Source organism: Chinchilla lanigera, unplaced genomic scaffold, assembly GCF_000276665.1.
Source record: "Chinchilla lanigera isolate Chin_1 unplaced genomic scaffold, ChiLan1.0 scaffold00046, whole genome shotgun sequence".
Classification (NCBI taxonomy): domain Eukaryota; kingdom Metazoa; phylum Chordata; class Mammalia; order Rodentia; family Chinchillidae; genus Chinchilla; species Chinchilla lanigera.
This window is the reverse complement of record NW_004955447.1, coordinates 4852519-4868691: the sequence shown is the minus strand read 5'-3', so window position 1 is coordinate 4868691 and position 16173 is coordinate 4852519. Positions and strand designations below refer to the sequence as shown.

The 16173-nt window shown below is 38.6% G+C and overlaps 1 protein-coding gene across 1 annotated transcript in view; it reads right to left on the bottom strand.

Moving 5' to 3' along the window:
- Nucleotides 1-12140, bottom strand: part of LOC102010748 (transmembrane protease serine 11G-like) — a 34350-nt gene extending 22210 nt beyond the window's left edge. Inside the window, exon 1 of the mRNA XM_005392830.2 lies at nucleotides 11934-12140. Coding sequence (XP_005392887.2) covers nucleotides 11934-12118 — 185 coding nt within the window. The 5' untranslated portion in view covers nucleotides 12119-12140. The remainder of the gene's footprint in view (nucleotides 1-11933) is intronic.
- Between the last annotated feature and the right edge of the window lie 4033 nt (nucleotides 12141-16173).

Here is a 16173-nt window from a genome sequence, read left to right as displayed (position 1 = left end):
TCCTTACAACTCAGAGAATTTAACTTAGGGCAGACTATCCCAGTAAGTGGACTAAACAGCTTCACTGTAGTACAGGAAAATCAAGTCATAGAAATCTACTGTGCAAACTAAAGGAAAACCCTAACTGGCCAATCCTTATAGTATTCATGCCACCAGGAAGGTGAGCGAAGACAAGAGCTATCCATTCATCAAGTTCATATAGAAAGTCTTCCACAAAGAGCCAGAGCATTTTTGAAAAACATTCTTCCTTTAATCCTCCAACCTGTACTTAAATCTAAATTGCTCTTTCTTTATTTCATGGGCAGATGCTTCCTGAAAAGCAATGCTCATCAGAATGGAAAGAACTTTTCTTACTTTTTAACATTAGTCAGTTTCTTTCAATGTCATAATCTTTTACCACAGTACATGTTCAGATCCTGTCCCCTTAGATCTCCCAGAATATGTGGTTTTCCCCAGGATTTTCAAATTCTGTAGCTAACATGTTGTTTGCTCAGTAATTAAAAAATGAAGAATAAAGGGATTTCTTTCTGCCAAGCAGTGGCAAAGATTTGAAAAACTGTAAAAGAGGCTGACTGGCACAGTGATGTAGCATCTGATATGATCCTGCCTGAATTCTTATCCTGGATCCCCCACTGCTGGCCCTTAGTCCCGCATTCATCCTCCATGTGCCATACTTTATCATCAGTGAACTGTGAGCAATAACATCCCCTGTGGGATCATCACAAAGACTAAATGAATTCATAGTTTAAGTGTGAGGGCACTTAAGCAATAACTGAAATGATAAGGACTTTGGAGTTTTGTTTATTCTAGTAGTATTATTTTCAGGCAGTCTAATTTTTCAAAAGTAACTGGTAGGCGATACCAAGGTAGTTTGCACACAGTTCCAGTGGCATCAGCTGGTGGGAAGATTGTACTGGATGGTGGTCATACTGTTTGTGAATGTACCTGGGTGAGAGCTGGTGCCCGGGACTGTGGAATCCAAGAAGCAAACTGCATACAAACTGGCCAGATTGAGGGTTATATTGGAACTGAACAAAGCCCCGCTTGTGCCCAGGGAGTGTTCCCATAGACAAAAAAGAATCCAAGCTTGAAGGAGGAGGGAAATCATAGCTTGTAGGAGACCCCACAGGCTCAGAAGTAGGCGTCTTCTGGAGCAACCACGAGGAAAGAATTACCAAAGATAAGAAATATGGTAAAGTGGGAAATGAGGTGGGTGTATCATCAAGTTGGAGGTTTTTACTTCATGGACTTGGGAAGAGGAAGTAACTGGGAAAATACCAGCAGGAGGTGGAGCTATTATTCATGATAACAGTGGCTTAGTAATGAGGATGATCAGCATTCTGATTGCACCACCAGACACAATGGGACTTTCATAAAGTACGTGATGTGGGCACAGAAACTAGAGGTATGTGGAAGATTAAATGAGGTTTGGGTTTTCTGTTTCATGCTCTGATAAACTGTGTGTCTTGTTTTTATAACCTTACATAATGTAAATAAGAAAAACATATGGTTTAATAACTAGAAAGCAGCTCATGTCATAATTAAAATATAATTAACTGGCATTTTAATAGCTAAAGGTTTAAAAAGAAATAATCAAAGTCAGAGAGTGTCTTCCTTCACAGCTTTAAACTTGCTTGAATTCCCATGAGAAAAATATGTTTTGGAGGAAATTGAGATTATTGAGGTAATTAAAACCTGATAAGGATAAAAAAGATTGTTCAGAGCACTGATAGAGACTATTATAGACGGCAAGCTGGGCCAAGAGGCTCCTCACCTTCACTTCTGCCTGTGCTACTTTCCTTGTTTTTCTTTCTTTCTTTCTTTCTTTCTTTCTTTCTTTCTTTCTTTCTTTCTTTCTTTCTTTCTTTCTTTTTCTTTCTTTCTTTCTTTCTTCCTTTTTCTTTCTTTCCTTCTTTCTTTCTTTTTCTTTTCTTCTTTCTTTCTTTTCCTTTCTTTTTTCTTTCTTTCTTCTTTCTTTCTTTCTTTCTTTCTTTCTTTCTTTCTTTCTTTCTTTCTTTCTTTCTTTCTTTTTGCTTTTTTTATCTAATGTTTTCAATTAAGCATCATTTGTTATTGATCATCTCTCTTCCTCCAGTCACTTGACATCAAATTTTGGCCTCCACAAGCTAGTAGGACTTGTTTTGAAAGTTGAAACTTGAACAAATGCATTATCTACAAATTTTTTCTAATGAATGAGTCCTTCTGTCACTGTGTCTGACCACTGGGAAATAGTTTCCATTTGAAAGATAAATTTTGAAGCTTGAAAATTAACCAGAGTCCTCCTTGAGTTGTAAAGAACTATTTGAAAGTGCTGTAGAATTTCTTTTTCTTTTTTTTTTTTATTTTTGAATTTAGTTTTGTTTTTTTGAGAAAGGGTCTCTCCATGTAGTTCAGGCCTTGAACACATTATGTAGCCCAGACTGCCCTCAAATTCATGGCAATCTTCCTACCTCTGCCTCCTGAGCGCTAGGCATGTGCCACTATGCCTAGCTTCAGAATTTTCATAACTGCCAAAAAAGGAAGGGTGAAGATAGAGGTTGACTTGGACAGCTTCAGGGGATAATAACTCTGAAAAACTTTCACATTTGATGAAAATACCTTTGAGCCTTGAGAAGCTCTTTGTCTCTCCCTTCATGACTTTATTCTCTCTTTCTTATTCTTCCTTTCCTTTTTTGATTTCTTCAACAGCTTTGGAGAGATATAATTCTCATATTGGTATTTTGGGTTCTGACAAGCTGTGTGTGTCTTTTTTTTTATCATCCTAAAGTTCATGAATTTAAAGTATATAATAATTTTTATTACATTCACAAAGTTATTTGGTCACCACTACTGTTTATATTTTATATTTTTTATTAGTTTTAAAGAGACAGGGTCTTACTATGTTGCCCAGGCCTGAGCTCACAGTCCTTGGAAGGCATCAACCTTCCAAGCTGGGGTTGCAAGCATGTACCACCACTCCTAACTTCACAATCTAGTTTTTTAACAGTTCATATTCGGAGATAGAAATTCTTGTTCAGTAATACTCTCTACCTATTTCTCCCAGCCCTAGCCAACTAATAGTTTACTTTTTTACTCTACAGACTTGCTTACTCAGGATGTTTCACTTAAATAGAATTGTATAATGTATGTTCTTTGCTGTCTTTATTCATGTTGTAGAATGCAGCAAGACTTCATTTCTTTTTTTTTTTACCTCACAAAAAACCCCTAAATTTAATAACAAAACAAGAGACTGACCATAGTTAATACATCATGAATCATAATCGTACTCAGAATGCAAGACAGAGATAAAGACTCTCTTACAAAGAGAAACAAATAATAGCGCAAAATTCAATAACTAAGAGAAACTAGAAGCATAAGTGAAACAAATTACATATATGTTAAAATATTTTGAAAACAATGGAACAGATGATTCAGGGGATTATTTGAACTTCTCTCTACTTCCTATTTATCTATCTTCTATTTTGATAACTAGATATATAGATAGTTTTATATTGAGTTTCTCTAATAAGAAAAACCACATGATATTTAAGCTGTGTATCTGACTTATTTCACTTGTGTTCTGAAGTTACACTGTTATTGCCAAATAATATTCCATCTCATGAATATTTCTACATTTTATGTATCCATTCATCAACTGACAATTCATCTTTTTGATGATTATGAATAATACTTCTATAAATTTCATGTTGTTTTATATAGATATGTGTTTTTTTATTTCCTTAGCAAAATATATCTAATATTGGAATGGGCCATAGAATAAGTCCATGTTTAAGCTTGCACCATTTTACCTGCCCATCAACAATGTGTACTGTAATTTTTCCAGTCTTTCCAGTCTTTTATTTTTTCTTGCTCTCCCGTAGAGATTTCTCTCTCCCTTAGTCTGCTGCTTTCTTCTTTCCCTCTTGTTTTATTTTTTAGTCATGTTTTAAGGTAGGTCTTAGTACAATAATTCACAAGTTTCCAGATTACCTGTGCTGTGAATCTCGAAATCACGTAACAACTCCTTTCCGGGGACCCCTTCTCCTAATCAGTCAACCTCTGAATTGTTTCCCCAGGCATCTCTTCATTTTCCTAACACTGTCCTGCCTTAGGCATTCAATGTGTTCCATCTGGACAATCACGGTAGCCATTAACAAACCTGTTTCCAGAGAATGCCTTCTCCAATATATCATACAGTGTTGTCAAAGTTATTTTCCAAATGTAAGTTCTGCTGATGTGATGTTGTAGTGCAAAAACCCACTGTATTGAGTATAAATTTTTTCAGCTAAGTGTCCATTCATTTATTTGATAGATACAATGGCTGAACAAAAACTGTGTGTTTAAATTTAAAAATTTTTCAGTAAAATACACATTGTCAGCAGGCCCCCTTCAAATGCTTTCGCTTGCCTAGAACACACTTATCCCATTGTTGTTGGCATTTTCTGGAAGTCCTCATCGGTGAATGTCTTTATAAGTTGAGATAAAATCTTAGTGAATGCTGCTGCCGGGTACCACCCAATTGAAAGGCAGCTCATGAAACCTTTACAGCATGTCTCCAACCACCTCATTCACAGGATCTGTCACCATACACTGGCTGTTCTCCCAAATCAAAATGATGACGAAAATTAAATGTTTTGCTTTGATTCAGGACATTCAGGCAGCCACAAAAACAGTGCAACTGAAGATGAAGGACTTTCAGAGCTGCTTCAGGAAGCGGAGAGAATGCCGGCATACATGAGCCCAGAGCAAAGGGAGTGTGCTGAGGGGGATTCGTGGCTCTGTGTCTTTCAGTGAAATACATTAAAATTTTCTTTGTAAAATATCCACCATATTTTTCGATCATACCCTGTATTAATTGGGACCTCATTATGTACGAAAAACTAATATTATTTCTCTGAAAACTGTGGTGAACAATAAAGATCGGATCTCCCACTGTCGTGGAGTTCACTTGTTTTGATCACCAGATTTAAAATCAGTCAAAAGATTATTAAGACTAATTAATAAACTTTGATGTAGGATAAATAAATTCACAGAGTGGCTTGCGGTCAGAGGCCGAGGCAGCCCGTAGGGGATGCACAGCTGGGGAGCGGGGAGTCATCCCTAAAGGAATGCTGCGAGGGCTGGGAGGTAACTTGGGAGGAGACAGTTCAGGGTGACCTGAGGTAAGAGCAGCCAAGTGTCAGCAGGTTCTGAGGGCTGGACAGGAGTGAGCTTGCTGAGTTCCTGGAGGAGATGAATCCAGTGTGGCTGGGCCGTGCTAAATCCCAGGAAGGGTGGGGAAAGCCAGCCGCAGAGACAGACAAGAATCAGATCACAGGGGCTTTTGAGACCACGGCAAGTGTGAATCATTCTAAGGACTACACAAGACAACTTTAAGTATGACAGGGTCATGATATCATTTTTAAAAGAAAGTTCTTCCATTTGCTGTGTTGAATTACTTCTCTTATTATAGAGGAATTTACTATGGAGTGCCGCCTTTCACATGTGCTACTCTGTTCCTCCAACTCACTTGCCCTGTGTTTTGCTCACAACACCTACGCCAGCCACAACTCCCACTAACACATACGCCATCCATCATGTGTTTCTGTTCTACCTTATTTCTGAGCTTGTGTTCTCTGCTCTTCCTGCTGTTGTTACAGTCATGCTCAGTGCAGTGCTTGACCCAAGTGGATAATAAATCCTGGCTATGTCATGGAGTTGACATTGCTCTACTTGCTGCAAAGCCAGTGGAATATAAGTGAAGTGGGTATATACTGGGTAAGTGAAAGGTCTGGATTTTAGTCCTATCCTCTTATAATTAGTCCAGATTACTTTGGAAAGAAGCAGAAGTCAAGAATTAAGGCAATAGTCAGGCATGGCAGTTATGCCTGTAATTGCACCACTTGGGAGGCTGAAACAGGAAGATTGCTGTGAGCTTGAGGCCAGCCTCGGTTACACATAGTGAGTTCAAGACTAGCTTAAAACTATATAGTGAGACTGTCTCAAGAAAATCCAAAACAGAAAAAAAGTAAATTAGATAATTTAATGAAAAAGTCTCGGGACTGGGAATTTAGCTCAGCGGCAAAGCGCCTGCCTGGCAAGCGCAAGGTCATGAGTTTGGTTCCCGGTACCGGAGAAAAACCAAAAAAAAAAAAAGAAAAAGTCTCATGATCTGCACAATGTCTGTGATCTAGCTTTTATTAAGAGCGTCATATCCATATACCTATTCCATAAGATGAGTGTAAATTTCCTGTATTACAAACATGTTCTAACAAAGTAAAATTAAACACAAGAGTTTTCTCTAGGTTCCTGTTGTCTTGTGAGGAAGAATAAGTTTGCTAGCTCTTATTTAGATAGTTGCATTTCTTCCATAAGCTTTATGAAGATACTGGCAAAGTTATACATTTTTAAGGTTTATATGATGTCTCATAAATGTATACATTGTGAACTTACTACCACAAGTAAGCCAATTAGCATATCTATTATATCACTGAGTTGGTACTCTTTCAGATATGGTGGTAACGCAACGTCTACTCTGTCGGCAGACCTCAAGTATACAGCATAGCATAAGTCTCCATACTGGACATTCATTCAGTGTGCTGGGTTGCATCTTTGTGTGTGCACAGAGCACTAGCATGTTTCAGACATTTGAGAAATGTCCATAGACAACGTGGTGATACATGATTCTCTGCGTCAATAGGTTTCAGAGAAAAGAAGTGAAATTTTACAAAATACCGTGCCTGTTTCAGAGAATTCCGCATAATATCTCACCCACAATATTAAACAGAAAAGGAGCTGGGGATTTAGCTCAGCGGCACAGCACCTGCCTGGCAAGTGCAAGGTCGTGAATTCGATTCCCAGTACTGGAATAAAACCAAAATCAAACAAAAATATTGAACAGAAAAAACAACGTTTCTCTCATATTACTTTCTTCTTAATATTTTAGTCACAGTTGACTCATTAGTCTTTTAAGAAGGGGGTTATGTTTGTCAAAAAAAAGGTGTGGGTTGTTTTCAGACAGAATACCTTGATACTTGCAAGTCATGTGATTTGGCCTCATGCACTGCAGCCTGAACTGATTAATTATAAAATGGAGATAATTCCCACAGAGATGGTAAGAGAAAGAAAGAGGAAGTGCTCACTCTGCAGTTAACAGGCTTGAGTAAATCAGTGGTTGTGACTGACTCTGTAGAGCGCAATCAGATGCTTTGAAAAATGTAAACAGTAAGTGCTGTGTTCGAGGTGGTGGAGACACCACACACCGGCCTTGTTCTCTTTGGAGGGTTCTGTCAACACTGCAATCAAGGGGCTTCTATCTAGATAATGCTCTTCTCCCTACATTCCTGGTACTCACCCTAATGTTAAGGTAGCACAACACTTGCCAGAGGGGGACTCTCTTAGTTTAGTTGAGTATCAGTGGCAGTTGCACGCATCTGATAAACTACCTTAAATGCTGGGTGCTCTTTCTGCCTTGCCTGGCACATTTACATCATATAATCAGAGCCTGTGGAAAGGTCCTCAAGAGTCTGAGGGCCCCGGAAAAGGTAGGGAGTGGTTCTTTCTCAGGTTGCTCCACCTTATTCTACATGGGTTTGGAAGAAAAAATTGGTAAGGTGTAAGGGTGAACCACAGATCCCACAAATAGTAATAATGGTGATAATTAATAGCTTTTAATTGATATAGCACTTTACTATTTACAATTTCTAAAGTGTTTCAACATGCTCCATAACATTTGATCCACCCAACAAATATATGAGGTTAATATGGCAAATATTATTATTCTCATTTTCAGTGGAAGCTACTGAGGCCAAAGAGATTTTCCCAAGAGCACAAAAGTAGTAATTGGTTGACATCACCTAGGCTCCATGTGTTTTATTTATTAACATTTGGGGCTGGGGATTTAGCTCAGCGTTACAGTGCCTGCCTGGCAAGCACAAGGTCGTGAGTTCGATTCCTGGTACCAGAGAAAAACCAAAAATAAATAAATAAATAAATAAGTAAATACATTTCCCCCTGTACAGCATAGGCTGTAATGAGTAGTTACCATAGCAGTGCAGTACATAATGCAGCACATTAGAAAAATAGAAACTTGAGACCAAGGAATAAATTTGAAGGAGCAGAATTATAATAATTTTGATACTTTCAGCAAAGTTCCAGTAGGTCTGCAAGAACCCCCAAGATTCATAAAAGTAGTGTATGACCCCAGTAAGAGAGCTAGTATTAGGCAGAGTTGCCATGACAACCCAGGCCTTCAACTGAGCAGCCCGGCACACCTTGTGAAAAAGGCATGCTTGGGTCACATGGTCCTCACCTGGTGCACATGGCACCCCTGATACTTGACTGTCTGGACTGTGACCTTCCAGATTACGATAGACAGAGAGGCCAGGAGACACTTTTTCCTTTCCAAAAGCTGAACTTTTTGGTGAAGAGGGCTAATTCACTTACAAACCAACACAGTGAGCTAGTGTGTTTGGTCTAGTCTCAGATATTTAAATTGGCAAACAAGTCAAAATGAAAAGGAGAGTAGAAGTGTAGCTGGAAGAAAAATTAAAAGTAAGGAAATGAGACAGAGTACATCAATAACTTTTTATGAGTTTGTGAATGGAAAGACAGAGAAGTCATCTCAGTATGTGGAGTTAATAGAGGGTATTTTTTTCTTGTAGATGAAACGCTGAGTATACTTAAGAAGACAAAAACACATTGATAGATATTTTGAAGTTGAGAGGGAGCTTGGGTTCAGAGCATATTCACATAATTATGGATTATAAATTCTTAGGTCTACTTGTATGACATTTTCTTTCATGTGGCTCAAGGGTGGTGTGTATTAACATTTTTACATGGTTTGACATAGTAGATTGGGAATCTTCATCTACTGTAAACATCCTCTTGAAATTATTAATCAATGCAGGGAGAGTTGTTGGTCTGATATGAAGAAGTTGAAGGAATTCTCATCTAATTGATCAATCACCTTCTTTCTTTTAAGTAGTAGAATGTGAGAGGGCAGGAGATAAAAATCAAAAATTTGAGGAAGCTGGAGAAGTTCAAATAGTTATTGCAGAAAATAGACAAAGAGGATGTAGGAATGCAGGGCAGAGTTCTCGGCTTGAATGAATATGTAACCCTTGAACATTTGTGAAGAGCTCTGGGCAGAGATGAGCAAACTTTCAGATAGTTATATTTTATCTAGATTGTAGCTACTATGGATGATGGGAGAGATAAGGGGCAAGAGAACGTAGTGAAGCTTAGTGTCATTAAAGAATTTGTTTAAATGAGGAAGCTATTGATCACAAGAAAACCAAAGATGAGTGTGCGCGCGCGCGCATGTGTGTGTGTGTGTGTGTGTGTGTGTGTGTGTGTGTGTTGGGGTAACTGTTGACACATTTGAAGAATTTAAAAAATTAGAAGAATAAGTGAGTTTTTTAATACTCTGATACATGAAAAGACTGTAAGAAGGAAGTTTAGAATAGTGATAGAATCTAAAGTTATGATTCAGATAGAATAACTCCAGGTCATAACAAAGCCAGGGTGTGGATCTGAGAGTAGTACTTGAAGACACGATTATACAGATGAGAAGATCAAGGAAATGAATAACTTCTACTACAAGGCAGAGATGCTACTTAGGGTAAATGTAAACATCATAGAAAATGGTACAGAGATGTACAGTAAGTGTAATAAATAGCGGGTGTCTGAGGGTAGCACTGAGGAGAAAAGGGGGGTGGATAGTAGACTTGTGTGAACCTCAAAGGAATAAGACAATTTCACAAGGCCGTGCAGAGTAATGGTCTAAACAAACACTACATCCTTAACATGAAGTACCTCGCAGTATGCAAGAATGATAAATCCTTATTTGAGAAGGCCATTAAGAATCCCATGTCTTGAGGAAAGAATTATATTTCAATTATTCAGGGAATTATAGGGAATAGTCCATGTAAAAAGAAATTTAGAGTGTAGGATGTTTTGTTAATTGTGTGATGCCTTATCAGGGATTGTGAAAACATGTGCAGAAAATAATTTATTTTAAGGAAACAATTTTTATTGTGTGCAAAAATTAGCCAGGATGGTTGTTATTACAGAGAATAATGTTTCAAATACACTAATAAGTAGAATGATTATTCCAATGTGTGTTGAAAATTAAAAAAAAATACATTTAAATGAAAGATTATCATAACATTTTCCTATAAAACTTCATAACCATAACTTAACCCAGATGTATTTGTGCCTTAAGTCTTATTTTAAAATATGTATGATTAAAAAAGAACATGTGAATATATGTATGTGTACTTGTGTGAATATGCTTATATACATGCATATGTACATGTTCTGAAAGGCCTCTAATTATATTTTTAAACTTGGGATTATGCTACTTCAGAAGAAATAATTGCTCTTATTCTGTTTGTGGGCCTTCTTTCTTCTCAGTTTTTTTTCACTTAGTCCTACACAGGACATGGAGGGACCAACTGAAAAAGTCCTGAAAATTTAAGTTATCAAGAATAGAGACACCTAAATGATTTTGTGTTCTGTGGACCAGATGTAGATCTTCTGCTTTTCCCAGATTTTTATTTTAATCTATTTTCCTGGATACCTTCCTTGTCTCATTTGTCTCTTTACCTTTCTGCTGGCTTTCTTTTGCTTTTAATAGGTAATACAGAACTGACAATCATATAAACCTTAACAGAAACTTAATTCAAACTGTAGGCCCCCAGTGTCAAACATGGTTCCAGGCACACAGTAATAGTACTTGAAAAAAATATGTAACTATTAAGAAAACATGGATCAACTGAATTATTTCTATTTGTATGGCATTGTCAATTTTCCCATAGATTGGTGATCCTCTCAAATAAAAATAAAAATAATAATATAGTCATAATAATCACCTGTTTCTATTACTAGCCATTTAAAAAGTAAATCCTAATGCATAGTAGTCCTATAAATTTGTAAGACAAATTAGCATGAAAAGTTTTTTGCTTGCTCATTTTGTTTTTCCTTTCAACGAAATAGAACAATTGCTGACTATAGGGTGGGCAGGTGGAAAATGGAACATTTTAAATGATTGGAAAGAATTAAAGCTGTTAGAGGAAGTGAGTTATGGAAATCCACGTGTGTGTAACTAAATTTTATGTACACATATCCACTGATTATTAATGAAAAAGTGTTACTGTGGCTATGCATTATAAGAAAAGGCATTTACAGTCTCCTCCTCCTAATTTACCTCCTATTTATAGATGAGGAATTGATGCTGAATGCTGAAAAAGGATTTTCTTGTAGATGGGGTTAGACAGAAAAATGAAAACTAAAATGTTTAAGATTTATTCTTTATAGACTTCTAAATCTAATTCTAGCACAAAAATATTGGATCATTTATTTGCTTCTCATTTTCTATATGCTATGTAAAAATTGCTCTCATATTTTTCTTAATTGTTTAGCTTAAAAAGTAAAGCATTTCTTACAGAACATTAAAATTCTTAACTTTTTTGAATTTCAGTTATATTTATCAATTTCAGAATGAGGATTAAAATAAAATCCTTTACAACTTAGATATTTCTTATTTTTTCTATATCAATTTAATGCATAATTTAGGAGGCTCACAAGGACAATTATATATTCTGAACTCTTGGGTGAGGTGAGCGGCATTCTTCCTTGTCCCATTGTGTGTATAGAATTACAAATTACTTCAATGTCTCTGCTTTTCCTCATATCTTTCTGTGATTATCTCATTGTCATGGTAAGTTTTTCAATTAACTTCCAACACTAAATTAAATTTTAACTTAATCCAATATTAGTTTTCTTCAACCTAAATTTAAAATCATTAGCACGCTTTCCTGAAACAGAGTATTAATATTATTATGTCATTATTTTCTCCAACAAAAGAAGAGGAAAAAAGTGATTACACTGTCAGCTCAGAATAATTTCCAATTTGAACTGGAGACCAAACTAAAGGCAAAAATCTTTCAAATATGAAATAAAACTGAACTTACTGATACATGTACACTGCTGGGAAGGCAAACTCCTCCACCTTCCTGCTGCTTTCTGATTTCCTCTCCGATAAGCAGGATCCTGAGTATTCTTTCAGACTTGTGAACTGACTGCAGTTAAGACTACGTAGGGATCTGGAAAAAACTAGTTTAACAAGTTGGGATGTGTAAATGTTAACCAATAGCATGGTTCGAGGTAAAGAATCACTTGATAAGTCTTTGTTACAGGAAATAAGAATTTCCTGGTTCTGGCTAATTAAAAAGTGAAACAACATCAAGCCCCAAACCTAAGCAACACCCTTACGTATTATGAGAAATTTTGTATTTGTCTTTCGAGGGGTGGCACTCCTCCTTCTGAGTCAGGACAAGCCTGGTCTCAGGCCTGGGTGTTCATGTTTTTCAGGTGCAGTCCTGAGACAGGATTAGTAGTTTTCATGAATCCTTGAATGGACCTTGACTGGCTTTTCTTAGTGCAACTGTGCATGTTTTTTATTAAATCTGGCCCAGTATTATAGACAGGTAAGTTAGGTAGAAATATTGTAGGCAGTCAGGTAGGGCAGGGGCCTTCAAGAGAGTCATTGCAAAAGATGGAAACACATTACAATTGTGGTCTGAGGCACATCTGTTGGAGGCCAGGCCTCAAGATAAGATGGAATAACCAGGACTACATACTTCCCTAAGGGATAACATATCTGGTATCACCTGATCCAGTAGAGTCTAGGTACACATCAGTCACCCTGGTGGGTGATCAAGATCTCAGGACTGACTGCTTCCAAAATAAAGGTCTTGTTCTTTCCATGTACCCTTGCTACATGACTGCTTCCACATTGGATCAATATTACCTAAGCAACTATACTTGTAACCTTATTGATTGATCATAGTTTTGTCCCGTGTTGTACCCACTTCATGATGTTGTACCAACCTCATGATTTTGTACCCACCTAGTGGTTTTGCTCTATAAAACTTCCTCTGTAAAGTGGGGCTCACAGCAACCACTTTTGGGTCCCCTCCTCTCTCTTAGGAGTAACCCTCTCAAAAGGTTTGGATGATTTTAGCTCCATGAGAGTGTCTGACTGAAGTACCTAGGAAGGGTCTGGTGTTGTGCTGGGGATGAAGAGGATGAGTAATAACTGAGGAAGAAAGGATCACAGCAGGAGAACACAGGAAGTAAAAGTGGTGATTTGTTTGGGGGAATGGTCTGAGAGGGTTTCTTGTAGCCATAGATCTTAGATTATGATGTCTAGGAAGGAAGAGGGTGAATATGGGGAATTCTTCTACTAGGATGGTAAAAAATGGGCAAAGTTATGAAGAGAGAGACTCACGGGGTTCTCTAGTTGTGTCTTCCATCTCTTCAGTCACAGGAGGCAGCCTGGAGATCTTCAGGGGTTGAGTGTAGTTGGTGTGCACTGGAAAAGGGGGGCCTTTTATAGAGAGAAATGGACAAAGAGGCATGACCTGCTAATTTTGCTGCTGTTAGCATGGTCAAGATGACTTGAAAGAGCCCTGTCCATTTTGGATTCAATCTCTGAATAAGTTGGGGGACTTTATACACCTGGTCCCCAGGTTGCAGGGATGGAGGAGGGAGGGTGTCTAGGCTGCTGGAGGGTTGGGGAGGGTAGAGTCAGCATAGTTGCAATGAGATACATAAGGGTGTTAGGATTTGAAGGAGGGGAAGGGAGGGGTGGATTGGAGGTAGGGAACGTGAAGGCAATGAGGGGCCTTCCATATAAATTCTCAAAGGGGCTGAGCATAAGCGCCTTGCAGGAAGAGACCTGAGTTTGAAAAGGCCAAGAGTAGAAGCCTAGACTAGTCTAAGTGAACCTGGAGGGAAAACTTGGTTAGGCTCTGTTTAAGGAGGTGATTAGCCTTTTTAACCTTACCTGGGGATTGAGGTTGATATGGGATGTGGAACTTCTGGGTTATATTTAGGGAGGATGCTCCCTTCTGGGTTATGTGTGAGGTAAATTTGGGTCCTTTATCAGTTTAGATGAAGGTTGAGAGTCCAAAGCGGGAGATGATTTCATTGAGTAGGATATGTGCTACTATGGAAGATCTTTAGTTTGATGCAGGAAGGCCTCTATCCACCCTGAGAAGGTGCCAACTAGGACAAGGAGGTATTTTTTTTCATTGGAGGCATGTGAATAGAGTCCATTTGCCAGTCAGTGCCAGGGAGGGATCCCTGAAATTGATGGGTGGGGAAGAGAAGAGCTCTGAGTTTCTCTGGGGGTTGGTGTTTGGCATACGGAGCACTGGGCAACAATCATTTGCAGGGAGGTCCGAAAACTACTGTTGAGTTGTTTGTGAGGCTGTAGGAATTGGAGCAGAGGGAATGATCCAGCAATGAAACCAGTCATGGAAAGATGAGCGGAAGTTGTTTTGCAAGCTTTCAATAAGGACCCATTTTTCATGCAGAAAACACCACTCTTCCTCTTGTTGTGTCCCTTGTTCTTTGAGTGGAGTTATTTCTTGGGGTGAATAAGAAGGTATAACAGGGAACAGGAAGTGGAACAAAGAGAGAGAGAGTTGGCTTCCTGTTTTGTTACTCTGTCCATCTCATTATTTCCACAAATTATATGTCTGAGATATTCATCCCTTGAGTTAGGTCTTTGATGGCTCTTGCAATGAATGACATCAACTCTGTGGGGTGGAAGAGGTACCCCTAGAAGGTCTTGAATTAAGGGCCACTTTGTTTAGGAGCTTTCAGAAATCTCATTTCATGGCAGATTTACCCATGTTTGAGTGCATTATATTAGATGCATATTTGGAATCTGTGTAAATAGTGATGGTTTTATGTGTTGTGAGAGTGAGAGTTCTAGTGAGTGTGGTGAGTCCCTGTGGGGAGGGATGCCACCTCGATTACTTTTCAGGAAGATTAGGAGAACTGGCCAGCATGACAGCTTCCAGTGAACTTGCCTGGGAAGTGGTGGTCTTCGAAGCACCCCATTAATAAACCAGATAGGGGACCCTGGAATATGTAACAAGGTTATATGATGGAAACAGGTGAAAGTAAACTCAAGGAGCTCAGTGGACTCATACTGGGGGGCAGAGTCTGGGGAGTCTGGTATTGGGAGGAGCTTGGCCAGGTTTAAAACAGATGAGCAGCAGAAGGTAATGGGTAGTAAGAGCTGAGAGTGTAGGACTTGAACTCAGGAAGGACAGAGAAGGGCGAAAGCACAATGGCTGAGGTCAGAGAAGCAGTATGAAGAGCGTACCTGTAGGGGCTGGTGGAGAGTCACCCTTTTGGCCTTAGGGATAAAGAGTGCAGCTGCTCCTAAGACCTATAAACAGAGAGGCCAACCTTTTATTACAAGGTCCAGCTGTTTGGATGAGTAGACAACAGGCTGGAGGGGTTCTCCAGCTTGTTGTGCCAGTAGACCTAATGTTTGTCCCTTTTTGCTGGTTAGAAATAGAAAGAAAGGTTTGTTAGGATTGGGAAGAGTCAAGATTTTGGGCCCTGCTTGAGGGCCCCAAAAGAAATTGGAATTAAATCTGTTTCTGGTATTCTTTCTCAGAGATCTCCATGGAAACTCCACAGAGGAGTTTTGCAATGAATGAGAAATTTGGGATCTGAAGTCTAAAATAGCTAAGAAGCCTCAGAAGGGAAAGGAGATTTCCCAGGCATGGTATCTTTTTGTAGAGGCAGATTAGGGGACTATGGGCCACACACACATACATACAGACACACCAAACCAACACAGGACAAGACATGGATGGCTGACACTGTAAAATCATCACATACTTATCTTTGGTTGGTGATTGTAAAAATATCTCATGCTTATCTACGTACCATGTACTTGAGAAATGTGCCCTACTGTATGCTTGAGAGACGTACTCCTTGCGAAAGTGTTCCTCACATATACTGTCTGCTTAAGAAATCCCCAACAGATTTTGTCCCCTTCCCAGAAACAGAGGCTGAGACCTTGATTGGCCTAGATTGCACCAATCAGTAAAATAGTTATTTTTAGAAACCAGCTACCCTTATAAATATGAAGCACACCTCAGACTCACTGGGCATCCTGAGTGGGATGTGCTGTCTTGAAGTTCACCTTGCTATTAAGATAGCTCCTCTTCTGCTTCCTCTTCCATACTTTAAATAAACTTTTGTTGGGCTGGGGATATAGCTCAGCAGCACAACATCTGCCTGGCAAGTGCAAGGTCCTGAGTTTGATTTCTGGTGCCAAGTAAATAAATAAACAAACAAACAAAAAAACAAACTTTTATTTCACATCTTATCAGTCTTGAT